Source organism: Diplotaxodon limnothrissa, linkage group LG20, assembly GCF_057381915.1.
Source record: "Diplotaxodon limnothrissa isolate DT_005_m linkage group LG20, D_limnothrissa_male_GT1.1, whole genome shotgun sequence".
NCBI classification, from domain to species: Eukaryota; Metazoa; Chordata; class Actinopteri; order Cichliformes; family Cichlidae; genus Diplotaxodon; species Diplotaxodon limnothrissa.
The window spans coordinates 3,693,183-3,718,109 of NC_140615.1; the positions used below are offsets into that span (position 1 = coordinate 3,693,183).

At 41.2% G+C, this 24,927-nt stretch overlaps 3 protein-coding genes across 7 annotated transcripts; 1 reads left to right on the top strand and 2 right to left on the bottom strand.

Moving 5' to 3' along the window:
- Positions 1-1,813: 1,813 nt before the first annotated feature.
- Positions 1,814-5,526, bottom strand: ikzf4 (IKAROS family zinc finger 4). Of its 3 annotated transcripts, XM_085344733.1 has the most exons (8): positions 5,361-5,526; positions 5,067-5,123; positions 4,861-4,968; positions 4,457-4,747; positions 4,160-4,327; positions 3,155-3,307; positions 2,885-3,016; positions 1,814-2,634 (listed from the first exon to the last, which is right to left on the bottom strand). In XM_085344733.1, the coding sequence occupies exons 2-8, from the start codon at positions 5,104-5,106 to the stop codon at positions 1,814-1,816; spliced, it is 1,713 nt and encodes a 570-aa protein (XP_085200859.1). In that variant the 5' UTR covers positions 5,107-5,123; positions 5,361-5,526. The 3 variants fall into 3 exon arrangements, with proteins under 3 accessions (XP_085200859.1, XP_085200861.1, XP_085200860.1); XM_085344735.1 differs by lacking the exon at positions 5,361-5,526 and having other exon boundaries at positions 5,067-5,130; XM_085344734.1 differs by lacking the exon at positions 5,361-5,526 and having other exon boundaries at positions 4,160-4,347; positions 4,450-4,747; positions 4,864-4,968; positions 5,067-5,115.
- Positions 5,527-7,041: 1,515 nt separating this feature from the next.
- Positions 7,042-9,212, bottom strand: dnajc22 (DnaJ (Hsp40) homolog, subfamily C, member 22). Its single transcript, XM_085344848.1, has 4 exons — positions 9,137-9,212; positions 8,066-8,672; positions 7,653-7,945; positions 7,042-7,566 (listed from the first exon to the last, which is right to left on the bottom strand). The coding sequence occupies exons 2-4, from the start codon at positions 8,613-8,615 to the stop codon at positions 7,390-7,392; spliced, it is 1,020 nt and encodes a 339-aa protein (XP_085200974.1). The 5' UTR covers positions 8,616-8,672; positions 9,137-9,212; the 3' UTR covers positions 7,042-7,389.
- A 1,268-nt stretch (positions 9,213-10,480) lies between these two features.
- Positions 10,481-24,079, top strand: lmbr1l (limb development membrane protein 1-like). 3 transcript variants are annotated; one of them, XM_085345456.1, is made up of 17 exons: positions 10,481-10,689; positions 15,844-15,928; positions 17,721-17,754; positions 18,066-18,205; positions 18,647-18,750; positions 18,865-18,988; positions 19,082-19,150; positions 19,241-19,305; positions 19,958-20,030; positions 20,299-20,385; positions 20,494-20,570; positions 20,687-20,764; positions 20,873-20,946; positions 21,179-21,269; positions 21,352-21,418; positions 21,833-21,994; positions 22,560-24,078. In XM_085345456.1, the coding sequence occupies exons 1-17, from the start codon at positions 10,627-10,629 to the stop codon at positions 22,643-22,645; spliced, it is 1,479 nt and encodes a 492-aa protein (XP_085201582.1). In that variant the 5' UTR covers positions 10,481-10,626; the 3' UTR covers positions 22,646-24,078. The 3 variants fall into 3 exon arrangements, with proteins under 3 accessions (XP_085201582.1, XP_085201581.1, XP_085201580.1); XM_085345455.1 differs by having other exon boundaries at positions 18,865-19,150; positions 20,299-20,367; positions 22,560-24,079; XM_085345454.1 differs by having other exon boundaries at positions 18,865-19,150.
- The last annotated feature ends 848 nt before the right edge of the window (positions 24,080-24,927 follow it).

Consider the following 24,927-nt stretch of genomic DNA (forward strand, 5'->3'; position numbering starts at 1 on the left):
TCGAGGGGCGCGCATTTGTAACTGCAAGAACATCTTTGAAAGCAACATGACTTTTTTTTTTTAAAATAATGAGGCAGTTGTACATCTTGAACTTTGAGGTAAAGTGTTTTGTCATGTTACATCATTCACAAAATATTGTATAACATTGAGTCCACACAAGGAGACAAAAACCCAACTCACTTTCACTTCTTGAAATTACTTCACATTTCAAAAATAATTCACAATTTAGATAAAAGCAGAAAATGACAAGCACACATGCTATATTCCATTCACACGCACACACACGTTTCTCTACTTATCAAACCAAGTGCATTTTTAGATTTACTTTTTTTCTCAAACAGTTTCAAGTACATTTTGCTTGCTATTAAAGGAAATCAAGTTAAAACTATGAAGCAGCAAACCCACAATAACAAGAATACTGAGTTTGGTCTCATTCATGTTCCCAATATTAACATTGTCAGATAACTCACCATACTGTAGCAATAAGGTATTTGGGTGCTATAAAGAAGCAGGAGGTAACATTTCATGGACTTGAGGAATATGCTGGATAAGTTTTGGAATATAGCTGATTAAATACACCAAGGCTGAAACAAACAACACTAAATAGATAACCACAAGTGACAACTGAACATATCCAAAGTGATTCATTGTTAATTATTTTTTAAATAATTTATTAACTCACTTATATTATGGAAACTGTCTAAAATCTCAGCTTTAACCGCTGAGTGCGAAACCACAAAAGGATGGTTTTAGTTGAACTGATATTTAATTATCAGTCACACAATGCAGCAAACTTGAGTGCAGACCGCTGTAGGACTCTGTAGAAGGCCGGCTTCGTTAGAAATATACTGGCGTTGCAAATTAGAGGACCAGTTGTTGTGAGTAATATGCGATTCATCAGTGCAGTCGAACAATCAAGAAAAAAAATTGTAAAAGCCATCAAGTGCTTCAGCAAAGATGTTCATATATAAGCAGGGAACCTAAAAGTGCAATCCTGTATAGGTATAGCACCCTGGGCTATCTCAGTCGGGCTCTTAATGTACACTGCATGGCTCATGGTCTGATCTGCACCAGTCTTCTAAGGCTCACTTTAAAATCCAAAGCCAACTACTTTTTAGCTATAATTCAGCCCTGAACTGCCATTTTTGAGTTCATTTCCTCTTCGATTTTCCTTTGAGTTGACTCCACAAACTGTTAAAACCATGCTGTAAACAATATGTATTCCTACAGCAGCGCACCACTGTAGGAGTTAAGGCAATCCCTTTCTGTGCTTTGTCTGTGACCAAAGCTCCTCCTGAACATAGAGGCACAAAGCTCTCAGTGCATATTAAGCGTACCTGACACAATTCACAAAATACCCTCCGCAGCAACAAAAATGAAGCTCTTAGTGCACGCTAAGCAATATATTTCTTAAAATGTACATGCCATGTTTTTCTTAACCGCATCTCCTAAAAGTGCTAACTACTCATAATCACTTAGGAAAAGATGGCTAGTCAAGATTTTTGAGCACCAGACCCCCCTAATTTTTTTTTTCACTTAAGAGGAAATCCCCAAAGAAGGCACTTTTAAAGCAAAACCAGGGGTTTTGCAGTATGATTTGATATGGGAGTGCAATCAATCGTAATTTGTCTCTGCTAAACTTTGACTGGTGCAGTACTAAGTTTCTTCACTCGCGTCTGCCTTGGTACAATAAATTCTCTTACAATAAAATCACACAGGATTTAAAGCAACTGATCTGGTGCAGAACAAACGTGAGCCAACAACTTTATAGAGCAGCAGTCACCTCTCCTCATCCTGCCAGCGTCCCCTCTCCTCAGCCCACCTGGTGCTCTCCACGGCTGATGTGTGATGAGAACTCGTAGCGGTCCTGGCTGCGGTGGCCACAGATGTTGCATTCGAATGGCTGGCGGAAGCCGTGGCAGCCCATGTGGATGGTAAACATGACATGGTCCAGAAAGAGGATGCGGCAATGCCGACAGTGGAAGGAGCGCACCTGCCTGCCATCCCGGTCTAACACCTGCACAGTGTCCCTGGAAGAAATGGGCGAGCCAGGGCTCCTCTTTACTATGGTGGGGGGCACAGGACACGCTCTCTCCCACTCTGGGTCCAAGTCTTTGGCCTGGCTGGGGCTGGAAGTGGGATGGCTGCGGGGCAGTGCTGAGGTTTGGTAGTGGAGGTGGTGGTTGTTGGAGGTACTTGTCGGGGCAGCAGCCCTTGTGCTCTGCTCTTCTGCTGTGCTCTCTGTGTCTGTGGAGTCGGGGCAGCCGTTGGGTGAGGTGGTGTGGCTGTGTGCTGTTGGCTGGTCATCGCGGCCTTCACCTGCCTCCCGCACAGCCAGGCCAAGAGACACTGGTGCCAGCCCACCTCCGCCATGGGCCCGAGGGCCATGAGGGGTCACGTTGCTGCCGATGGAACCCATGACTGTGCGGAGCTCAGACAGGAAGGTGGGATGGAGCTGAGACAGAGCAGGCGACTCGTGGTTCTCACCTTTAACCCTGGCACAGTGTAGCTGTGAACCGGCCAGCACAGTTGAGTTGCCAACAGACTGTGAAGTCATGAGGTCTCCCTCTTTTTCAGAGCCAGACGACAATTCGTAAGGTGCTTCGAGTGGGTCAAGGTGCATGTGCTTTTCGCCTATGAAAAGAAGAAATATCGGTTGAAGCAAAGCGTGCCCCAAATTGTTAAAAAAAAGATATTTGACCAGCTGTCTTGGCACAACTGAATCCCAGTGTCTCCATTTGGCACAAGGATGTAAAACTGCTTAGCTCTTATGAAGCTAAAAATATATGTCACTTGTACTGTATAACATAACAAAGATATCAAACAGAATAAGAATAGGCTTACTAATATATTTCTACTTCTACTTCACTCAAAAAAAACTCACCCAAAAACTTCTGTGGCGTTGACCTCTTACGTTTCGTGATGCTTATAGCCAGTCGATCCACAAACTGGATTTTGTCATTGGTTGGCTGGAGTTCAGGTTTAATAGCTGTCCCCATATTTACTGACTCTTCACCTACGAACAGAAAACATCAGTCAAACATTAATCTATTGCCAAATTATGTGTAAGCTAGCATTTACAATATGCATGAAGTCAGAAATGAGTTAGTTTTATGTAACAATAGTGAGTTTTATGTTATATGCCATGTATTACCCTTTGCTGTCTGTGTGTTGACAACCGCCTTTTGGTCCAGACTCTTTTGATAAGTATGGCAGCGCTCCAGATGTTCCTCCAGTGTGCTTTGTTGCTTGTAGCTGCGGCTACAGTAGCTGCACTTGAAAGGTTTTCCCACCGTCGGAGAAGGAACTGTAATTCAAAGAAAAAAACATTATATTGATTTCATCTAGAATAGCTAATAAGTTGCCATAGCTGGTGGAACTTGTTGAATAAATATAGGACTAATTGTTGTTTATTTATTTATAGTTGGGGGAATTTTTTTGAATGAAAAAAAGGTTTGGATTTCCCCCCTGACTAGCAATTCCTGAAACTGACCTATGTTACTTGACAGAAAAAAACGCCTAAACCTTTACCGCAAGGTTCCACCCTAGTAAGCTGTCGGAAAGACTGACGTCAATTCACTGAAATCCAGTTTGTAATCATCTTTTCTTTGAAAATGAACCTTTTGAGACCTGAGGAGAGCGACCAAGACCTACTGTAACAAGACTGTATTTGAACACCTGTGAATATCTGTTCAAGAGCACCAGCAGGATTTCCTGTTTTGATACTGTTAAATGTCATATTCTGTCATGTGTTTTACAGAAAACTCTCATAAAGACCTATTTCCTCTGAGATAGAAAGAAGGGGGAAATGGACCTTTCTAATAGAGCTCCACTTTTACTGCTTACCTCTGTGTCACACATTGCACGTGTTCACGCTATGGAATCGTATTACTTTGCAGCAACAATAACTAAACAAGTACATTTGTGAAAAAATCTCTCCATGGACTGTATATGATGTGTTAGGTGCTGTTGTATGGCTATAAAAGCCCAGAGCTCTCAGCTGATTCTGGCTGTTCTCCATGCTATCCACCAGAGTTGTCTGGCCAGATTATGTATGTAGATTCCAAACTGTCCATATGTGATGTGAGTGTAGCACTTGACAATCTGGCTCAAGTGTTAAAGAAGAATAATTTTGCTGTTTGGGAGGTCACTCATTTACCTGCATGTGTGCGCAGATGTCCAGCCAGTGCATCTCTCCGACGGCAAGCGTAATTGCAAACGGGACATTTGAAAGGCTTCTCTCCTGAATGCAATTTAATGTGGCGCAACAGGTTTCCCTTCTGGGTGAAGGAAGCTCCACACTGGTTACACTGGAATGGTCGCTCCCCTGTGAACACATGGATGGAAAGAGGATGTGAGATGCAAATCCCACTGGGCATTGCACTCAACTGATACTTGTCTTTCATTTATTTAAAAACTGCCTTGCTGGGGGGGGGGTCCTTCTTTTTTCTCTTACCTGTGTGGCTACGCTTGTGCACCATCAGCACGTTAGGTCCAATGCAGATCATCCCGCACACCTCACACTGGAGCTTCCCATTGGGCAACCTGATAGGTCCTGGTGAAGCCGAATTTGGACTGGCCATCTCACTGTATATGCTTGCTAGGTCTCTTCCAGCCCCAGCGAACTCTGCACTGGCTTCTTCCATGGGGTCTCCCTGGTCATTATTCCCGCCGTCGATCCTCACAGCCTCTTTCTTCTCTGGCTGTGGAGCGCCATCACTGCACAACTCAACCTTGATGGAGTTTGCTTTGTAAAGAGAGAAGGAGAGGAAGAGATATATATTTACTTACTTATGTAACATGAAAAAGGTATTCTATACAACCGTATGGCTGCAATGTAACAAAGGAATGATAACTAACCACTAAGGGAGCGGTGTGGTGAGGACTGCTGACTGTTTGGAGATCTCGCAGAAGGGCCCTGCAGCCCGCCATAAAAATCCTGTTCTGTTGATGATTCTCCTCCATTACCTGAAATACAAATATGCCCACGTTATTAAAGTAAACATGAAAGTCTGTAGACAGCACACACCAGCGTACAGTAGTTTTTCCTTTATATCTACAATTACCTTGTGTGTATGAGCGTCCATTGCAGTCATCAGCATTCATTCTCTCACCAGATGCCTACAGAAATACAGTTTAAAGGCAGACTGTAAATACTATGGTTTGCCATTCATAGTTATACTTTCTGAATCAAACAGACTGAAATTGCACTCCTGTAAAAATTCTGTATCACACCTTGGATAATTATATAAAATGTACTTTTACACAACAGCCTGTTGCTTCAAGAATATGGTTCAAAAATAAATAAATAAATGTATGCTTTCTCTAATAAGTTCACTTAAAAAAATGACAAAGTATTATAGTAAACTTCAGGTCTCCCCTACGATGTCTGTATCCTTTCGATTCTTCTCCGCCAAGCAAATGACTATGAGAGGCTCCACATTTATGGCCAAGAGAGCTGAAGGAGGAGTTAAAGCTCGCAGAAGTAGAGAGGATAGCTGCCGAGGCTTTAACTATGAGGCATTCCAGTGTGCAACCACAACAAGACTATGTGCCTGATTTGATACTAACAGTGCACTGTATGTATATTAGATTACATTACAATGTTGAAGTTATACTGCATTATGCTGTATTACATTACATTATGTATGAGATACAACATAGTTACAATATTATTTTTTATTGATGGATCAAGTTTGTCAATTTGCACTTATTGTTTTTATTATTATGATGATGATGATGATGATGATGATGATGATGATGCAGTAGGCTGAATCTATGCCAGGCCTCCATAAAACGATTGTTACACAGCAAATAAAGTGAGGTATGCAGACTACACCAAGACCAGACTACACAGGCGTTGCTGAGTTACAGCGTCTTCAGACATACAGTAGCCTGTGCTCACTGTCATTGACCAGAATAGGCGATGCTGTAACGATGAACACAATTTCAAAGACGAGATAAGCAAAAGCACAAGACGTTCAAGGCTGCACCTTTTGCTCAAATGGATGACAGCAGTGGACAGAGGAGACTTTGGAGTGATCGTGGAGGGAGGGGGGCGGAGACAACACATCACAGGGAAAAAAAATTAATATCCTGTCATTGGCCGCGCATGGGGAGCAACAGGCGCTGATGCAGCCGGGAGACGCGCCAGTCACACCAGGGCACGGCGATTAAAAAAAACAAAAAAGAAATAAAAGAAAAAGAATAATAGAAAAAAATAAGGGACGCGCACCATTGCCGCCCCTTGCTTGACAAACCTTGCTGCCCCAACCCGAGCGACTATGTGCAATAAAAGATATTCCTGCATTTACAAATAACTGCCATGGCTCTCCACACGCAGGGTAGCTACTTGTTTTAGCTGCTCGCTGGATTTGCTTAGTTCTGACAACAATCGGCTCGCGGACGGTCGAGACAACAACGAGACACAACGGCAATTTGTTGCAAGAGTTGCGATTGTCCACATCCTCCGCATGAACGCGGCTGTCATCCAACACTGAGCACGTCAAAACTGGCCTGGGCTATACAATGTTTCTCATGAGCCGTTGCTATGGCACCCGACCACACGACAAATGGCATTCACCCTACCAACTACTAAAAAACATGCCGTACCTCCAAATTAACACCGACGGATGGTCTTACCAAGAGCCGCAGCGGAGTCCACGAGCCTCTTCCTTACCTGGCGACCGATCGGTGTTTTCCTTTAATTGTCTGAATAGCTGTTTGTTTTCCCAGGCGGCGACAGCATCTCCGGGATTTTTTTCTTTTTTTTTTCTTTCTTTCTTTTTTTTTTTTTACCTGGGAATCGGAATCCCAAACAACTTCCGGGCCCATGCTGGGATACAGACCAAATAATTGTACAACAGAGCTCCTGAGTCGGTGATTGCCGAATTCATCGATGCGTGTCTTCTTTGCGGAGTTGTGGTCATAATGAGGGTGAAATGTGTGCTTTTAGATCATGTCGGACTCTGCACCGCAAATTGCTGCTGCGCATGAATATATTTTGTGAAATACTTGATGCAATACGCTGAGTGACCCTCAAATGTTTAATAAAAAACAAAAAATGGCATATGTAAATATACAGTGCGCCTGTATAAACACTACATGTACACGCGTCTTACAGAAAGCAAGCAGATATTAAAATAAAAGCAGGTGAAAATTGTTATCATGAGGTGGTTTACAATTACACTTCATCTTTAGCCCCAGGAGGTGGCAGCAAACTGCTGCATGGTCCAGAATTGAATAATGGACTGGACAGCTGTGAAACACACAGTCGATAAGTGTTATAAACCACAAAGTACAAGTGTCTGTGCGTGCCCTTGATTTATTTTTTCATGAACAATAAAAAATAATGACAACGCAAGCAAGCCCCCAATGAATAAAAGGCAACTAATTGAATCGATTGGGCCTGTGCCAACGTAGAAGGACCTCATAAGCCTCCTGGAGCTTCACAAATATTTCCTCAGCATCCTTGCTGGGGTTGTGGTCCGGATGCCACTTCTTGGCCAGCTCCCTATAACTTCGGGATATCTCCTCAAGAGAGGCCTCTGCTCCCAGAGACAATATCTGCAACATAAATACAATAAATCCAGATGAAACGGGCTAAATGGCAAGCGGAAAATGTAGACCTATTTACAGCATGCATTTCTTACCTTCAGTGCCTCTTTCTCTCTCTCAGTGTATTCTTTGAGCAGTATTTCTAGCACCTTCCTCCAGGCATCTTCATAGTACCCTCCTCCAGTAAGCACACACAATATCCGATATGGCATTAAAAGAAGGTACTCCAACACACTTCTGAGCCAAGGCAGGAACCATAAAATATCCAGCAGTGCTGCTATAGAGTCAGACAGATAGTACAGGGTGGCTGTGGTGTTGTGGAAAATACAGTAAGCCAGCGGGGCAGAGAAGGCCAGCCAACCTAGACCGATCCTATAAAGCCGTGGACCTGAGGTTGGAACAAAAAATATTTAACTTCAGGAAGCCACTTAAAACTGAATCAGAATGATTATTATTGACGTGCATAGTAAAATCATCCAATCATCTCAGATTGGTGAAACCAGCCCACCTAATTTCTGTTTGCTCCCAGGTGTCCGTGGAGGTTTGAACGTGCGGTGCTTTGCAGCAGTGACACTGGCAGCCAAGCTTATAGGAAGAGGAGATAATGTGCTGCCATAGAATAGCAGGGAGGTTGCGAGACAAGAAGTCAAAGTCTTTTGGAGATCGGATGTCTGCTGGCCAACATTGGACACCAGATGCACCCCTGCACCCACACATAAAGGCAACACAATCAAGTAGAAGAAACTGAGGGAGTTCAGTCCTATCATGGCCACAGTGCCAAAGTAGACTCCAACACACACCTGTCCTGCAAATCTGACAGGACTCACAGGAGGAGGGATTGAAGTGGGAGGCCTTTTTCTCTCTTTATTTCCTTCTTGATTGGCCTCACTAACATAAGCAGGGATGCGTATAAATTCCCTGACCCACCCAAATCCAAATCCTCCTAGTGTTAGCATCCATAGCAGAGCATGGGTGTCTCTACCTAAGTACAAATGGTGAAGGCCCAAAGGCCCACCTACTGCCCACAGGGTGTAGGCAACAATTATACTTTTTACCATGAGGCCTCAGAAGATTACCTCCTGTACAGGTGAATATTAGTCATCCTTGATACATACCTGCAATAGAGTAACAAAAAGTGTTAGTTATACCTCCAAACCTCCATCAGTGTTTTATAATTATATTATACTTTAATCAAATAATTAAAATGGAAATGTTCAGCTTATAATTTATTGGCTTTGATCTTTAATCCCATGCGCTTACATCGCCTGCTAACATTTTATTTATTTATTTAGTTTCATAACTATACTGTGTTACACCCTCCTCTGTGATCTGTCTGTTGGTCTTTGCCAGGACACTCAGATTTTTAATCTCTGCCATCCACTTCCCTGGTTAAATAATATATTATATAAGGGTGATTTATCTTAGCTCATGCTGTGTATTGTTAGTTTTACTCAACTCATTATGTGATCCAAAACATACCATTTTTGACAAAGAGTGCAACTATCTTTTCTGATCAATCGAAGATATTTGCTGTTCTTATACATCCAAATTGTATTTTAAAAAAGAGTTTGTTACTTACTGAGCCCATAATTTCAAATCCTTATCCAGAGAAATCCTTTTCCAGTGCTTTCCGTAGTTGAAGTTGCTGCATGTTGTTGCAATAGTTGGACTTTGGATCATGACAATGGGATTGCGCAGCGGCCTGAGTGCACAAAGCACATCAACACGAGCCTGTAATCATTTAAACTGATAAGACAAGTAAAAAGGCTAAAAGCGACATTTATGAAGAAAAAAGGACACTGTTGACAATGCTTCAAAGAGGGCTTAAGTTTATTTTGTAAGGAAAATAAGGACATAGCCTTAGGCCTGTATGCTAAACTTCAGCATAGGATAAGAGTATAATCCTGCTCCCCAGTGAAGCCTAAAACAACTTCACTTTTTCTGTACAATTTTACTTAAAGGTGTATAATACAAGCTTAAAGTATAAAACTCAAGTTATATCGTATTTTTTTAAATCAAAGCAAAGCACTTTTATTTTGTAAAGTGATATTCATTATCATATAAGCTAAAATATGAGATAAATATTATTAATACATCAGTAATACTTAGCATTATGCCTGATTATGAGGCTAACTGTATGTGATATAAGTAGTATCCTTGTGTGCGGGAATATATTTGTTAATAATAATAATTTAGTCCAGACAGAAATAAAGGTTTAAAACTTATTAAACTTTTGCCTATGATGGTATTGTTTAGCCTTCCATCAAAGAATTATCACCAGAACTATAATAGGGGAACAACTTGCTTGATGTTCAATTTCCTCAAGAATAAAAACATTTTGTTTTGGAAAATGGCCAAAAATATAAAAAACAAAATACACATACTTCAGTGATGTAACCTAACAAAGGCTCCTTACCTTAACTATATACTGACCAGGGGTATTTATGTGTGCAGAACCCCAGTGACCACTTATGAGCCAAGAAAAACCCCAATTGACCCTGATATTAATACCCCAATAGTCAGAAAATGTTTGATAATATATTAGGCACACCAATCTAAAACAACCATGTGCATCTGAAATAAACCTAGTTTTCATTAAGGTCATATTCCGTTTCGTTAAAGGTGTCTAGGAGAGGAGAGGAGATGATTCTCATTTAATTTTTTAATTTTTGTACGTTCTGTGCACCCCATTTATATCAGTGAGGGTAAGTTAATGCGACCAGCATCTCTCTAAATTAGTTTTAGCCAAGTGTAGCTACCTGTTCAGTCAGTGGGTGTGGACCACACGCATACCTGGAAAGTAGGCTGGGTCCACATTAATATTTCAAATCGCTGGACTGCCAAAACAATCAGCTCCCGTGGCCCCGCCCCCTGCGACCCCTCCTTTGCTGGGCTTTCGTCGGAGCTGAGCAGCCTTGCAGCAGCAGGTTAGCTCTTTAAAACCGAGCGAGCTCTGCTAGCTACACATCAACAGCATATCCAGAGAAGATGCGAAGTCGCTCAACTTTTTAACTATTCCACCCGCCTCCAGCGCTTTTAAGCCTGAGGACACTGTTATGGTTTCGGAGAATGGAAACGGACGACGTGTCGGTTAGAGAGCAACTTTTCCACAACCGTGTCCGGGAGACTATAGTAAGTAACGCCGAACCAACCCAACCGTCAGTGACTATGCTTATGAGCCCCCCGCAAACGTCGCATCACTGTAAGAAAGTCGCCTCAGTTAACGCTGTTTATTTCACTTTACCTAGCGGTAGCACGACTTTTGTTTCTCAGCTGTAGACTGCACGTCTTACTTTCTCAAGCGATAACAAGTTTGAAGTCACTTAAAAAAAAGTGATGATAACGATTGAAATGTGCTCGCTCCCTGGGCTAGCTTAACCCATGTTCAAACTTTAACTGTTGCACGGATACAGCTGGTGAGCAGGCAGCAGAGAGGCACAGCATTTTGTTACTGTTGATGCTCTTTTTTTCCCCTCTGCTGTTTTATCGCAGTTTTGCATAATAGCAACAGCAACTATTTGAACCTTAGACTCGGTTCAGTTACAGCAAAGCACACGGCTCCTGACCTTTAACCCTCACATCACATCAGACGGGAGCCCGACTACTGAGATTGGAGATTGCTGAACCAGCCTATCATAAAAGCATCGTCAGGCAACACTTTATCACCTTCGTATCTTAGCATCAGGAGTCGATTCATCAACTTGGTTTGCTTTGCTCAGCTCCAGGTAGTTCGTTCTGGTTTGCAGAAGATCATGAGGTGAAAAAAATATGAGGTTTTAAGGAACAACGTGTGTGTGTGTGTGTGTGTGTGTGTGTGTGTGTGTGTGTGTGTGTGTGTGTGTATAGATGAGTTGTATAATATGAAAAATAGTGATTCCTGTGGGAGATTGAGTCACTGCAGCAGCAAAGAAATCAGAACAGGGCTTACTGAATCCAAAAGAACATACATTAAGATTGTGATCAGTTAGACTGCTTTTATTTGTATGACGAGTCAAATTCAAATCAAATCACAAATCAAATCACTTTTTTATTGTCACATCACATGTGCAGGCACACTGGCACAGCACATGCGAGTGAAATTCTTGTGTGCGAGCCCCACAAGCAACAGAGATGTGCAAACACAAACGAGCAAAATACAAGAATGGCCAACCTGAAACTAATAAATATATGTACAATATATAATAGTGTATGCATTTCTGGATGTGTATACTAAATATATTCTTGCTTTTAACTGTGAAACCTCTAAAGAATGTAGGTTTTTTTTCCCAACAGACTAGGAAACCACCCCCCCCCCCCTTTTTTTTTTTTTAAGTGGTAGGCTGAGATATTTGCACATTAGGGCTGTTGGTGGCTTTTTTGTCTGCCCACATTAGGTATCAGAAGCAAGATTACATCCTCTGGAAAATATCACTTAAAATAGTATTCTACATTTGGTAGGCGGTATATATTTTCAGTGATAGATAGGATGCAGTTATTAATAAACCAAAACCAAATGAACAGCAAATAAAGTGCTTGCATTTCTTCTAATGCCCTTGTTTTGTCATTGTCCCTTTCAAATACCTAATGCTATTAGCAAGTGGCAAGTCTCAAGTCTCCAGCTTACCTCCTCATCACAGTACTTCCTCTCAGGCTTGTCAGCTGCCCCAGCACCTCTGGTTATTAATGGCTTTAGGCCAAGCCTATCTTTAATCAGCTTATTTTAAAGTCATAAACCTGTGGCAGAAGTGCATGTATGCTAGACCGAGAATAATATTTTGCACTAACAAAAAAGGCTGGATGAGACATTTTTTTAAAAGTAGAAGAGCAACTCTTTGATATCCAAAAATAATTAAATAAAAATAATTCCTTCCATCCATCTTTTTCCACTTATCCAAGTCGGGGTTTCAGTTGAGCTGAAGCCCATCCCAGCTGTCATATGGTGAGAGGTAGAGCTAACTATTTACACTCATGGCCAGTTTACAGTCACCATTCAACCTAACAGGTATGTCTCTGGACTGTGGAGGGAAACGCACACAGGTAGAACAGAGTCCACAGCCAATGGATTCGAACCCAGCACCATCTTGCTTTGAGATGATGATGCCAACCATCGCACCACCATGCTGCCATTTTACTGCATTGTATTTGTTTTAGTTATCAGTTAATCTGATGATTATTTTTTTACAGCTGTTTAGCCTATAATGAAATATTCCAAAAGGTCTTTGAGAAGCTAAACTGACTTATATTTGCTTTAAAATAACTGAATGGCTATCAGAACAGCTGCTGACTGAGTTTCTGTGGATAAACTAATGGTTTACTTGGGTAATTATTGTAACTCTTATTCATAAATAATATAATAATAGATATGCGTCAATTGTGAGATGCCAAAAACTAAACAAAAGAAAACAGTGTTTTAAATTCTTTCAGTCTTTTACAGTTCTGTATTTGAAGCTAGTGTAAAACTGATGTTAGACTACAAACATCAGCCACTGATATTTCTAAATGTCTGTTTATTTACCAACAGGCCAGAGGCAGTCAACGAGGCGTGTATCATCCAATAGAGATGTTTTTATAACAACATGTCCTTAGCCGACGCATATAAATGCTGGTTTAGCTACTGAGAATGCTCTCGTATTAGATATCCAAAGCATGCAAGCAGCTGTTCCATTAGTGCTTCTTTTTTGATTCTGAGGAAATGTGATGGAAAAATAATGCACGTATCAATGCACAGGGTAGATACATTTTTCCATAGGTGCATGACAAAGATATGCTATAAAGGCTATTTCTATATGCAACAAACATGCTTGCAGCTATTTGCCTGTCATGAGAACAGATGAGAGTAGTTTAATAATAATAATAATCAGTTAGATATCTTGTTGGAGTGAAGACAAGTGGTAAAATTCTGTGCTTGACTAAAAGGGGGGGGGACGGTATTTATGTGAAGTATGACACTTTCTGGCTTCTGGTCAGAAGCCTCCCAGTTGGACCAGTTGGTACCGGATTCCTAAAAGTCGACAGTAATTCCAAACAAATTCTAATTCGATGAAATGTACTATACCTGTTTGGCCAAAGGCATAATAAACAGTTAATAATCAGTGGGAAAGTGCGATTACAGCCAAGTGCATGTCTTCACTTGAGCTGATTGTGTTCTTGTAAATCATCTTGGGTATCAGCAGATAGTAGAAAATTGAAGCGCAGAGAGCGTAGCTCGGCTGTGGGGGTAAACAGCCGAGCTAGGAGTGCTCATCCACAGACCACAGCCTGAGCCTGGTCGGATCAAGAAGGATCAGTGTCTAGCACGATAAAAGGTCATGATGATAAAATCTTGCAGTAGAGAACTGGAACAGCCAGCATCAGCACACACTGATATCTATTCCCCGCTTAGAAAAGAGCACTGTAATATTTGTATAATACCTGAGTCTCAGGCGCTCTGACTGAAAACTATAATAGCTCAGAACTGATGGGTTTGAGTCTTAGGAGTGACTTTCTGCAGTACTTTTGAGAGAAGGAAAACAGAGGACAATGTGTTGGATGGATCATTCCCCCCCCCCCCCCCCCCTTAATTTTTTATTTATTTATTTATTTTAGTTTATTTGTTATTGAGAGACTCTATTGAAACGCTTAAGTATTAATTAATAATTATTGCAGACCATTAAATTGTGCTTAAGGTGTCTACCTTAAAAGCAAGTCCAGTTTTGGAAGAGATGCTTTGTCTTCGTTCTTCAAGGATTCAAGGAAACTTTATTGTCATTCACATCACATGTTTAAATGAGGTGAAACAAAATTACATTTCTGCTCTGTTCTTCTGCTCCTTTGTAAATTTTCACACAAACTGCACGGCTGGGCGAGATGAGAACATTTGCACTTCAGCTGTTTTTTGTTTTCTTCGGCAGAACAATTTTTGAATTACTCTGTGGATTGTGAAATAGTCTGCACTGACACTTTGTGTCACGCTAGAGCCTGAAATTCTCTAAACTCTCCCCTCAGCAGCCCTCTGTGGCCTGCCAGCTCTCAGTATGGCCAATTTAGCACGTTTTCCCCCCACCACACTCTACCTGTTTCTCACCCAACCTTTGTTTTCTACTTTTCTTGTTGTTGGATTAACCATAACAAGGTCCTTTCTAAATCCGACTGCATTATTCAACAATTTACGCAGACTGAGCTGATTAGTTGTTGCGCACAGTCGTTTGTTTTTTCCATGGTGCAGCTTTTGTGCTGCCACTGATCATTTCCTCTCGCACAGACTCTCAACTGTTTGTTTGTTTTTTTATCTCACACAGCAAGTGCAAGATTAAACTAAAATAACAAACTTTTGTGTAAACTCGATTTAGCAACAGGTTTTATACGACGTTGTATTTCTGCAGAGAGCCTCTCCCTCTGTGTTTGTTGCTGTTGTTACCTTAGGGACAAACGTCTTCATTGTGCTGTGCATACAGGGCTCCCCAGAGGCTCTGGAACAGGAATGTTTTCATTGATACTTGTGGTTTGGCAACATCAGTTCATTCATGACTAACAGCAACACTTTGTTGCACTGATAAAAATGTATTGACGTGAAATTAATGCCACACAGTTTAGCTGTCAGATAAATCAGGATTCAGCATTAAACGGTCACATCTTCTGCACGTTCAGCAGCTTAGCTTACATTGCTGAGCTTGTCCAAGTTGCTCAGGTATGTTTTATACTTGGGTGCGTTTCTGAGCAGGAGCTACCATTGGTGCTTGCTTATTGTCTTATCTGTGGCAGGCAGCGGTTTGATCCATTGTTGTATTAATGTAAAGAGATTTAATTAGAGTTGGCATGTTGAGGGCTTTCCCAGACAACAGATTGCTGGTGGAAGACTGGTTTAACCTAAATTTGTTGCTTTAACGTAATGGTAAGCAGTGTGGAGGGGGATCACTCACCCACTGGCATTAACCCTTCTCTCTTTTACTCTCTCATAATCCTTCTCAGTTTATCACAGTGACCTTTTTTTTTTTTTTTTTTTTTTTTGGACCAAATGGGTAATCTTCAGACGTAATCTGTGTCTCTCTTGGCGTAGGCAAACTCGCATAGCCAGAGTGGAAAGCTGTGTGAGGAACACATTCTGTAATCCCCAAATGTCTTTTCTCTGCTTTCTCCCAACTTACACTAAACCAGACATGTCAGCAGTTTAAAGTAAATCTATTGCTCATTGACTCATTGATTAACATAGCATGACAGGTGGTTTACATAGCTAATCTTATTTATGTAAAACACTGGTCCCTTTTAATGCCTGTCCTCAGACCTTTAAATGCAAAAATAACACTAGAATTTTCTCTGTTTCTTCTGCAGATCTGTGTTCTCCTGTTTACTTGCCTTTACATGCTGTCCTACCTCATCCTTAACCAATTCAGGAAGACTGCAGAGTTTGTCACAGGTGAGTTTTCTGCAACACACGAATACTGCACTGTGAGAACGTTTTCTATCAAAAGCTTCTAAAGAATTGCCTGCAGCAGAATCAGTGATGATGTTGACAAGCACACTGTCTACATTGGTGAGTGGGTGGAAGTAGGCAATACTTTTCAACCAAGCACAGGTGTTGTTCAGAAATTACCCATTCTATTTTGAGCAGTCTTTGTTTTCTAGTTTGTGTGCAGGCTGCAGCAGGATTTTTCTTTTGAGCTTTATTTGAAGAGTCTTCAGAAACCTGAATAATGCTCAGGCAAGCAGTAAAATCAATATTGTTTGCATACATGAATGTACCACATATGCACCCTAGCAGGAAGGCAGCTGTGAGCTTAGGGCTAGAGCAACTAAATGTATTCACCTCGTTAGGCTGAAAGCATGTGAACCATACACATGACAAAAGATGTTTGCTTTTTGTTTTCTGACTTTTCGCTGTCTGGAAAAGTGTAGTAAGATGTGTTTTGGTGAACACAGACATTATAAAAATAGCACTATAGCTAATAAGCAACCTTCATGTAGTTACAGTTAAGTAATAACTGTTGGTGTACATGCCCATGTCGTAACACTGCCTCCACCATCTTTGTGGTGTCCTAAAAGTTTTCACCTTTTTGTGAACCCTCTGTATTTTCATGAAGGTAAATCTGTATTGTAGACACTGACAGTAACACTCTTACCTCTTTGCTCTTGAATTGTTTAGATGTTATGAAGGTTTTTTTGGTAACCATCAAAGTAATTCTGTATTCATGGACTTTATTTGTCTTCCCGTCATCTTTCAGGCCTTTTGTTGGTGCTGAGCTGGGCAGTAAATGTTTTCTTTTATAACAGCTGAAAATCTACAATTAATTCACAGCTGGATTGTTTGATTTAAAATCCATTGTGTCAAAGTACATAAGCAACATTATAAATAATTTTATTGTAAAAAAAAAAGTTCTTAATGTTTAACACAAATGTTGAAAGTGCTGAAGTGTGACTGCAGAACTTTCAACAGTTACATAATAAATCCAATAACTTCCCACAATTGGAAGCAGATGTGAGATGTCCAACTAGTCAGGTCTCTGTGCTCCACTGTGATTGGGTGGGAGTCTGGGAGATGGCCAGATGCTTTTTTTTTTTTTTTTTTCTAAAATAGGGAGCGAGGAAAACCTGCTATATATTAGCTCACTGCTGAAAAAGTTTGTGCATCAACAACAATGGAACAGTTGTGCCCTGCAGCCTAAATGACAATTGTGCAACAGCACTGCACAAAGTTGTTTTTGTCTATAAAGATTCAAGAACTGGTTTTTGCTCCTTAGGCTTATCTTCTATATCTATATTTCTCCTCTGTGCCAATATTGATACAGTAAGGAAAATACTGTAGTACTGAGCTACAGAAATTCAAATAGTGAATTTAGACATGAACTTTGTAGCAAGATCTTAAACATTTATTCATTTTTTAAAGCTTAAAGAGGAAATGGAGACATTTATAGAAGTGTTTGTTTGGTATTCTTAATTCCCCGCTCTTTCTGTATCCTGCCTATAGGTAGTTCAGTTTTATTAGAGTCTGGGTTTTGCTTGAACAGAATGTTCCAAACATACTCGTCCCCCGCTTACTCCCCTTTCTGAAGCCGTTGCTTTTTGCTGCACTTCTACACATGCCCAAACACACGCACACTGAATGTGTTCTGTGCTTAGGCTTTCCTACAATGTAAAAGTCAGGTAGTTGCATGTGAAAACAAACTGAGGTCTGTCAGTTATGTAATGAGTGTTGCTCTGTTCCCTTGTAGATGATGTCGAAGATGCCACTGTCAACAAAATTGCGTAAGTGAAAAACACAACTGATTAACTAGCTGGTATCAGTCTGTTCTCACTCCCACTCCATATGATTGAGCAGATACCAAGTCAGTGTGACGTGTGTAGTGACCCAATACCATTTGGCTTTGGATTTATTGCCCTGCCTTGTGTGTGTGTGTAATGGTGTGACTTCCATGTCACTCTGCCCTTTGTCCTTACACGCCGGCACTATATTACCTTATTCATGGCCACTGTAGCCTTTCATCTACGCTGTGGTGTTTGAGGCTAAACATAAATAAATGCACAACACTCACAAATGGTGTTTCTTCTTTTTCCAGGCTGTGGCTGTGCACATTCACCCTGTCTGTTGCAGTCTGTGCTGTGCTCCTTCTCCCCATTTCCATTCTGTCCAATGAGGTGCTGCTCACCTTCCCACAGAGCTACTACATGCAGTGGCTCAATGGATCTCTTATTCATGGTACATCTGTCTGTTTTTTTTTTTTTTAAGCAGGGATGACACCAAACATAACATCAAATAGAGATCTGTTTTAAAACTGGAACAGAATGAACAGTAGTGATGCCCTCTAGATCAATATTAAACAGGCCTGTGTCCAAACTGATAATTATTACTGACAGAGAAGCTGTGACCTCACTGTTCAATTCAGTCAAGTTTTCCAATCTCAGTGGAATGCCAGTGTCTCATTGTGAAGAACTGTGGTGCTGATTAATGTGAAAGTAACCTTTGCTGTAATGATTTTAGCTTATTTTGTTCTGTAATTATCGCACATTGCAATGTATGTATACAGTCTTGTCAGTGTTGGGAAGGCTGAGCCTCATGGTGGCCGATCTGGGTACTGCTAAAACTAATGCTAATCAGCGTTTGCCCCAAAAATAACAAATGAAAAATCTGTCTTGACAGGTTTGTGGAACCTAGTTTTCCTTTTCTCCAACTTGTCCCTGGTCTTCCTCATGCCTTTTGCATATTTCTTCACTGAGTCCGAGGGATTTGCAGGATCCAGAAAGGTAGCATTTTTAGCACAAGCTCACATTGGAGACTCAAAATGATTTATAGATGCAAGTCCACAGTGCCTGTTTTCGCACCCATCTGCTCACACATCATCTACTTTGGTTGTGTAGGGTGTAATGGCACGAGTTTATGAAGCAGTTGTGCTGCTGTTGCTGCTGGCCCTGCTTGTGCTGGGCATTGTGTGGGTGGCATCAGCCCTCCTACATGACAACATAGCCCGGAAGAGCCTCTACGGTGAGTCAACCACAGATTCCTCAATGACAGGTAGTTTTTATATGTTTCATATAGCCACTTGTGATGCTCTATCTCTCTCTCTCTGGATTTCAGACCTGTGGGAGTATTACCTTCCCTATCTGTACTCGGGGATCTCTCTCTTTGGAGTGCTGCTGCTTTTATGTTAGTATATCTCATTCACAGTTGGTGGAGTAGCTATAAACCTGGTTCTATGGCTTTTGCATATCATCATCTCTGTGCTTCTCTCCTCAGTGTGCACTCCCTTAGGGTTGTCACGAATGTTCAGTGTAACGGGCAGCCTGCTAGTCAAACCACGGGTGAGTCACAGGCTCAGTGTCTTGAATTTAAACAAGTCTAGTTGTCTAAAGCTATGCTAGCAACCCACTGAGTCAGTACAACTTTTCTTCTAACACAACTTGTTCCATCTTCAAAATCCACACTTCCTGCTGGTTCCAATCATGTTGTTAATTTGTAGTGTTTATTACATGAGGTGCAACTAAAGAAAGCATACTGAATTATCAATTTTGAGTGTGCTGTTGATGCACACTAGTCAGGGGAGTACACAAAGTAAATGAGCAAGCTACATATAGCTAGTAAACAATTCAAATGAGTTGGTTGGTTTTTAAAAATGGGAAGCTTCTGAAACCAAAACCTTTTAATGCCTCTGAGGTTTAATTAATAGTTTTCCAACGTCTATTAAAATGCAGAGCACCATGACTTAATGTAATAAATGTACATAATTGGTTTATACTAGTCTCTTTAAAGAACAGTATGTACTACTGTTTGGTCGTGGCTTTACTTTAACATGTTGAACTTTCCCAAATAGCAGTGAAAAACTGCTGTGAATGGCCTAAATGTCTGTGCTATATTTCACTGCAGTGGTGTCAGAACACCTGAACATGACCATTTCAACTTGTGCCTGTGAACTCATTAAAAATCGAATTGACTGATTGGTCCTGTCCTCTCTAGCTGCTGGAAGATGTTGAAGATACTCTGAGCTGCACCACATTTGAGGAAGACTCTCTCTCCAGGAAAATCAACTGTAAGTAGGTGATAGTGTTCACAAGAACGTTTCCTCTGGTTACTTCTCTCTGTTAGGTTAATTGGTTATTCAAAATTGGCCGTGGATGTGAGGTGTTTGAAGACTATAGGAAAAAGTACTTTATCAATGTGTGGTTAAAATGTGTAGTCTGGGGTGGTCATTAAGTGTAGAAAGGTGCTATATAAATACATTTATTTGTTTTTTATATTCATCCTTAAATTAACTGGTTGACATTTTCTCCTTCCCACCATCATGCGTGTGATTGTAGGTGGCAGTACATCCTGCTGGGTCAAGCTGAACATGGAGGCTCTGAAAAAAGAGTACCAAGCCGTCCAGAGTAAGCGCGTCGCCCTGGGTAAGACTGGGTGAACAGGCTGTCTCTCTGCTGGAGTTCTCGCACAGTGATTACAGAGTGTAGTCATTTGTTGTTGTCGCTTTTCTGTCTTTCTTGTTTTCCCCACAGAGATGCGGAGGAAAGCGTCCCCATGGCAGCGGAACCTGGGCTACCCGCTTGCAATGCTTGTGCTTCTCGCACTGACGGTACTTGCATGACTATCAATATAAGCATCAATTCTACTTTAAGTTTAATTTATCAAGACCACAATTATTTTTTGTTTTTTAAAGTATTATTTTGTAATTGTCTCTTGTGTCTGTAGGTGATGTGTGTGCTGATGGTCTGTTTCAACGTGCTGGAGTTGCTGCTGGATGAAACAGCCATGCCCAGAGGAATGGAGGTGGAGTTTCTGCCAAAACAGAATTAATAAATGCGCCCCTTTTAAAGGTTTATGTGCTACAGCTAGTCGTGATGATATATTGAGGATTGTTATTTTTGTGTGTTGTAGGACCCTCACCTTGGGATGGCCTCCTTTTCAATGTTTGGCTCACTGGGTGCTGCTGTTCAAGTAGTTCTCATTCTGTATCCTTTCATCCTCCCATCTTACAATTGGGTGCACATAGAGTTAATTAGTTGTCTACATTTGGCGCAGCCACTCACCAGGATGCCCTTGATATTTCACCAGGGCGTGGGTGATGTTGACTCATGCTGTCACACTCACACATTGGAAGCACCTTTTATTTTTTTTGTAGCCTACTTCTTGGGTGCTCTTTACCACTCTGCCTTCCACTGTTATCCTTAAAATTATTTTCAGTTATCTGATGGTGTCCTCAGTGGTGGGCTTCTATAGTTCCCCTCTCTTCACTGGCCTCCTGCCTCGTGCACAAGACACCAACCTCACACAGGTACCCAGTGGTCAGCAGGCTCACATATTTCATCCAGAAACTGTTGTTTTCACTAAAGATGGTAACCTCTAATTTTTTTCAGATAATCGCCAACTGTGTTTCACTGCTTATCCTGAGCTCTGCACTGCCGGTGTTTTCACGCACTCTTGGTAAGCATGAAGCACAAATGAGAAGTGGGGCATTAACATTTCAAAGTTTCTAGCCTTGTCCACAGTTTTGCTCCTCTGTAATTCTGTGTGTGTTATGTGTGACTGAGCATATAGTCAATGTTTATGTTTATGTATATTACACAATCTTAACAATGCACTGTGTGCATGAAATACTAATAAGTTAGTTAGACTGTAATGGAAAACAACAACATTTTGAACAATTGTCTTTGACGTTACATGAAATAAAAAGTTTACCCTGACTCTGCTTTGACTGCATCTATAAAATGGAAAGCATTTGTGTAGTTTTAATGATGTCCACAGGAGGGCGTTTGTATGCCATGAATATTGTGCCTGCAGGTGAATTGGGGCTTTGGCACATTTTTCACAAGTTTTGCTTCTGTTATTTTGTGTTAGGGATCACCCGTTTCGACCTACTGGGAGACTTTGGTCGATATAACTGGCTTGGGAACTTCTACGTTGTATTTCTATACAACATGCTGTTTGCTGGCCTCACCTCTGCCTCCCTGATAAAGACGGTCACCTGGGCAGTACAAAGAGAGCTCATCCGTGCCTTTGGTCAGTCTACTTTCATTTTGAATTTATGAAGCAAAGTGAACAACGTTTGTAAGCATATACTTTTTTTTCTGTCAGTGAGACTGAGCTGTGCTTAAATTCATTGCACTTGGATATCTCTTTCATAACTTTCCCCACCTTTGGCCCCATTTCCCTATGGGCTGGTCTCTCTTCCTCAGATAGAAAGAATACAATTCTTTCAGGAAATTGTAAAGGGACAGGAGGAGAGTCAGGTCTCCTTGGGGACCTTCAGGCACACCGCCCTAGACCCCTCACAGCACACACACACACACACCCTCCAAACCTCCACCCAACACAAACAACCACTCGGAGCATGGGCACGCCAAACTCACACATGCATACACACAATCCCCTTCCTCACACTCCAGATAGCATCTCTGCGCTGTGGCAGCTCTGCTGCACTTTCCCATTGCCTCCCAGCATACTTTTGTTCTGTGGTTAATAGACTTTCAATTCACCTAAATCACAATTTTTCCTAGCTTTGCAAATGTAATGCTCCACCTTTTGATTGTGTGATATTATAGTCCTTGTTTCTCTCTCTGTACAGGTCTCCACAGACTACCTTTAACTGTGTCACGCTCCACCGTCCCCTTCAGGCTCCTCCTGGCCAGTGGATTGTCTAAAATCCAGTGACTTTTTTGGGGTTTTTTTTCCTTCTCATGACTGCCTTTCCTAACCTTTAAAAACTGAGCCATTTCAGAGGTGTACCCGGCGGATTAAAGGCATTCACAGTTCAGTCTCTTTGCCAGCTGGTACATGGATCAGGTCACCACGTGTGAAGAGACTGAAGAATGTGAGTCTGTTTGCACTGTGTCCAGTGGGAGCACCGCTTGATGCTGTGTTCAGTGACCAATATATCAGGGTCCAAGTTTATACTGCTTTTTGACTGCAAAGGCAAATACTGGTACAAGTGGTTACCGAGTCACAGGTGTGACTGGATCGAGGGGAAAAGGGATTAAAGCCATATTAGCAACGATAACAGAGCCCCTGCAAAGTCATGCTTTGTAAAAAGAGGATCCTTTAGCAGCTGTTTGTCTGACATATGTGAAAGTCAGCAGAGTTATTTTAAAATATTGCATTGTAGCTGTGACATAATTTCCTCTTCCTCCTTCAGGTCGACTGAGTGCTCTCTCTTTCTTTGCGGCTTCCCCACGCCTTCCTCTTTAAGTACCACCACTATTTTAAGACTGGAAGATCTTCTACTTCCATGTGTTTGGATGTTCCAGTCTGCACCAGTGTTATGTTGGTTAATAAAAGGAAGTCGTTAGTGGGGAGCTGATGGGACAGAGAGCAGTTCAGTTGTCTGCGGATCTGCGGGTTACACACAGGGAATGTGAGGTTGACGTGATGGTCTCAGTGTTGGAGCTCTTTTCTTTGTCTTTTACACACTGAGGTTACCAGTAGGATTAAGAGCATTTTGTACGACGGCTTGACTTTACAAAAAAAACAAAAAACTGAAAGCTTTACACTTTGTCTTATAAAATGTATTTGAATGCCATGTGACACTCACTAGTGGGAACTCGCTGCCTTAAAAAAACCAATCAAACTGTGAATCATTAAGCATTTGTGTGGGGAAAGTGCAATATTGTGTATGTAAAAGCACACTTTTTAACTTTAGCAAAAGTTATGTTTTCAGTTAATTTTCTGTGATGTTTATTTTGCTTTCATCTCATTCCTCTGTGTTGGAAACTGGAGTGAATGCATCAGATAATGTCAGAATATTTTGGAACAGCTATGTGGCTGTCAGGCTTTTTTTAGAGGTTAGATTATCTACTGTCAGCATTATCTCATCATCTGATATGTGTTGGTGATCCTGTGTCACAGGTTACTTTTGCTGCTGTATCAGCAGGTTATTTGCTGTTGGTTTGACCAGCAGGGGACACTATCTCTTAAGTCCAATGGCAATATAACCCCTAATTCTGTCTGGTTAGTTATTGTATGCATTATATGTGGACAACTCTGAGGTTTACTCATTTCACTTGTTCTGAAAAAGTTCTTATGGATTTTTCTGGCATTGTGTGTTGTTTTTATTATTTATGGTTGTTTGGGAATCCATACTTTGCATTTTGATTTATTACTACTCTCTTTTCAAACAGTTAAAGAAAATGTTTAGTTGTTCTGAAAGATTTCGGAAAGAAAACTTGAAATGCTGTTGTTTCAGATTTTCCTACATACTACTTTTTTTAAACTATTACGTGAATGTTTTTGAACAATAATCAATAAAAATGTGTTTTTGACCTCTTTGTATGCGTTTTGTTTTGTCTTTGAACGCACAACAAGGTTATTATTATTTATTCATTTCTTTGATGCAGTTACATCTCCTAACATGTGGCCTGTAGTGGGTGTGTTACTGGTAAGAGACATCTGTCCTCCGTGTCCCTCCACCCTTTAGTGCACTACTTTAATCAGCAGCAGAAGAAAGCTGTATTTGGGCCTGTCTGTCAGCGGCGTCCACCCGCGACGCCACTGCAGCCGTTGCCCATGCTTTCCCCACTTTGATGCAAATGCCAGATAACCTTCCAAATCAGGAGAAGCGGCGTTCACTTACGATCACTCCTTCACATCCCCACCACCCACCTCCTTTGTTTCATTCCTTTTCCCTCGCCTATTGTTCATTTCCTATTTTTCTTTCTTTTTTATCTAAAGTCTGTTCAAGAAAACCCCAGCTGATTAATTTCTCCCTGTTGATTTTTTTTTTCTTGCATCTCTTGTTTTGCTTCTTTGGATGTTTTAATTAAGATTATTTTGTTTAGGTTTTGTTTTTGAACTTCATTTCCTTTGCTAACAGGAAATGAACTCAGATGTCGCCGTAACATTACTCGGACATCTGCAGGCCGGTTACTCTGAGGCAAGTGACACTGTAGGCCAGGGGTGTCAAACTCAAATACACAGTGGGCCAAAATTCAAATCTGGAA

Bases quoted from the DNA above. Each gene is read 5' to 3' on its own strand.
- ikzf4 (XM_085344734.1), bottom strand. From the start codon at position 5,106: ATGAATGCTGATGACTGCAATGGACGCTCATACACACAAG. The intron at 4,969-5,066 runs GTAATTGTAGAT...TTTGTATTTCAG, and splicing joins TGGACGCTCATACACACAAG to GTAATGGAGGAGAATCATCA. The intron at 4,748-4,863 runs GTGGTTAGTTAT...CTCTTTACAAAG, and splicing joins CTCACCACACCGCTCCCTTA to CAAACTCCATCAAGGTTGAG.
- dnajc22 (XM_085344848.1), bottom strand. From the start codon at position 8,615: ATGGTAAAAAGTATAATTGTTGCCTACACCCTGTGGGCAGTAGGTGGG. The intron at 7,946-8,065 runs GTGGGCTGGTTT...TTCCAACCTCAG, and splicing joins TGGGAGCAAACAGAAATTAG to GTCCACGGCTTTATAGGATC. The intron at 7,567-7,652 runs GTAAGAAATGCA...TTTATGTTGCAG, and splicing joins GAGAGAAAGAGGCACTGAAG to ATATTGTCTCTGGGAGCAGA.
- lmbr1l (XM_085345454.1), top strand. From the start codon at position 10,627: ATGGAAACGGACGACGTGTCGGTTAGAGAGCAACTTTTCCACAACCGT. The intron at 17,755-18,065 runs GTAAGTGAAAAA...TTCTTTTTCCAG, and splicing joins GCCACTGTCAACAAAATTGC to GCTGTGGCTGTGCACATTCA. The intron at 19,151-19,240 runs GTTAGTATATCT...TTCTCTCCTCAG, and splicing joins TGGAGTGCTGCTGCTTTTAT to TGTGCACTCCCTTAGGGTTG.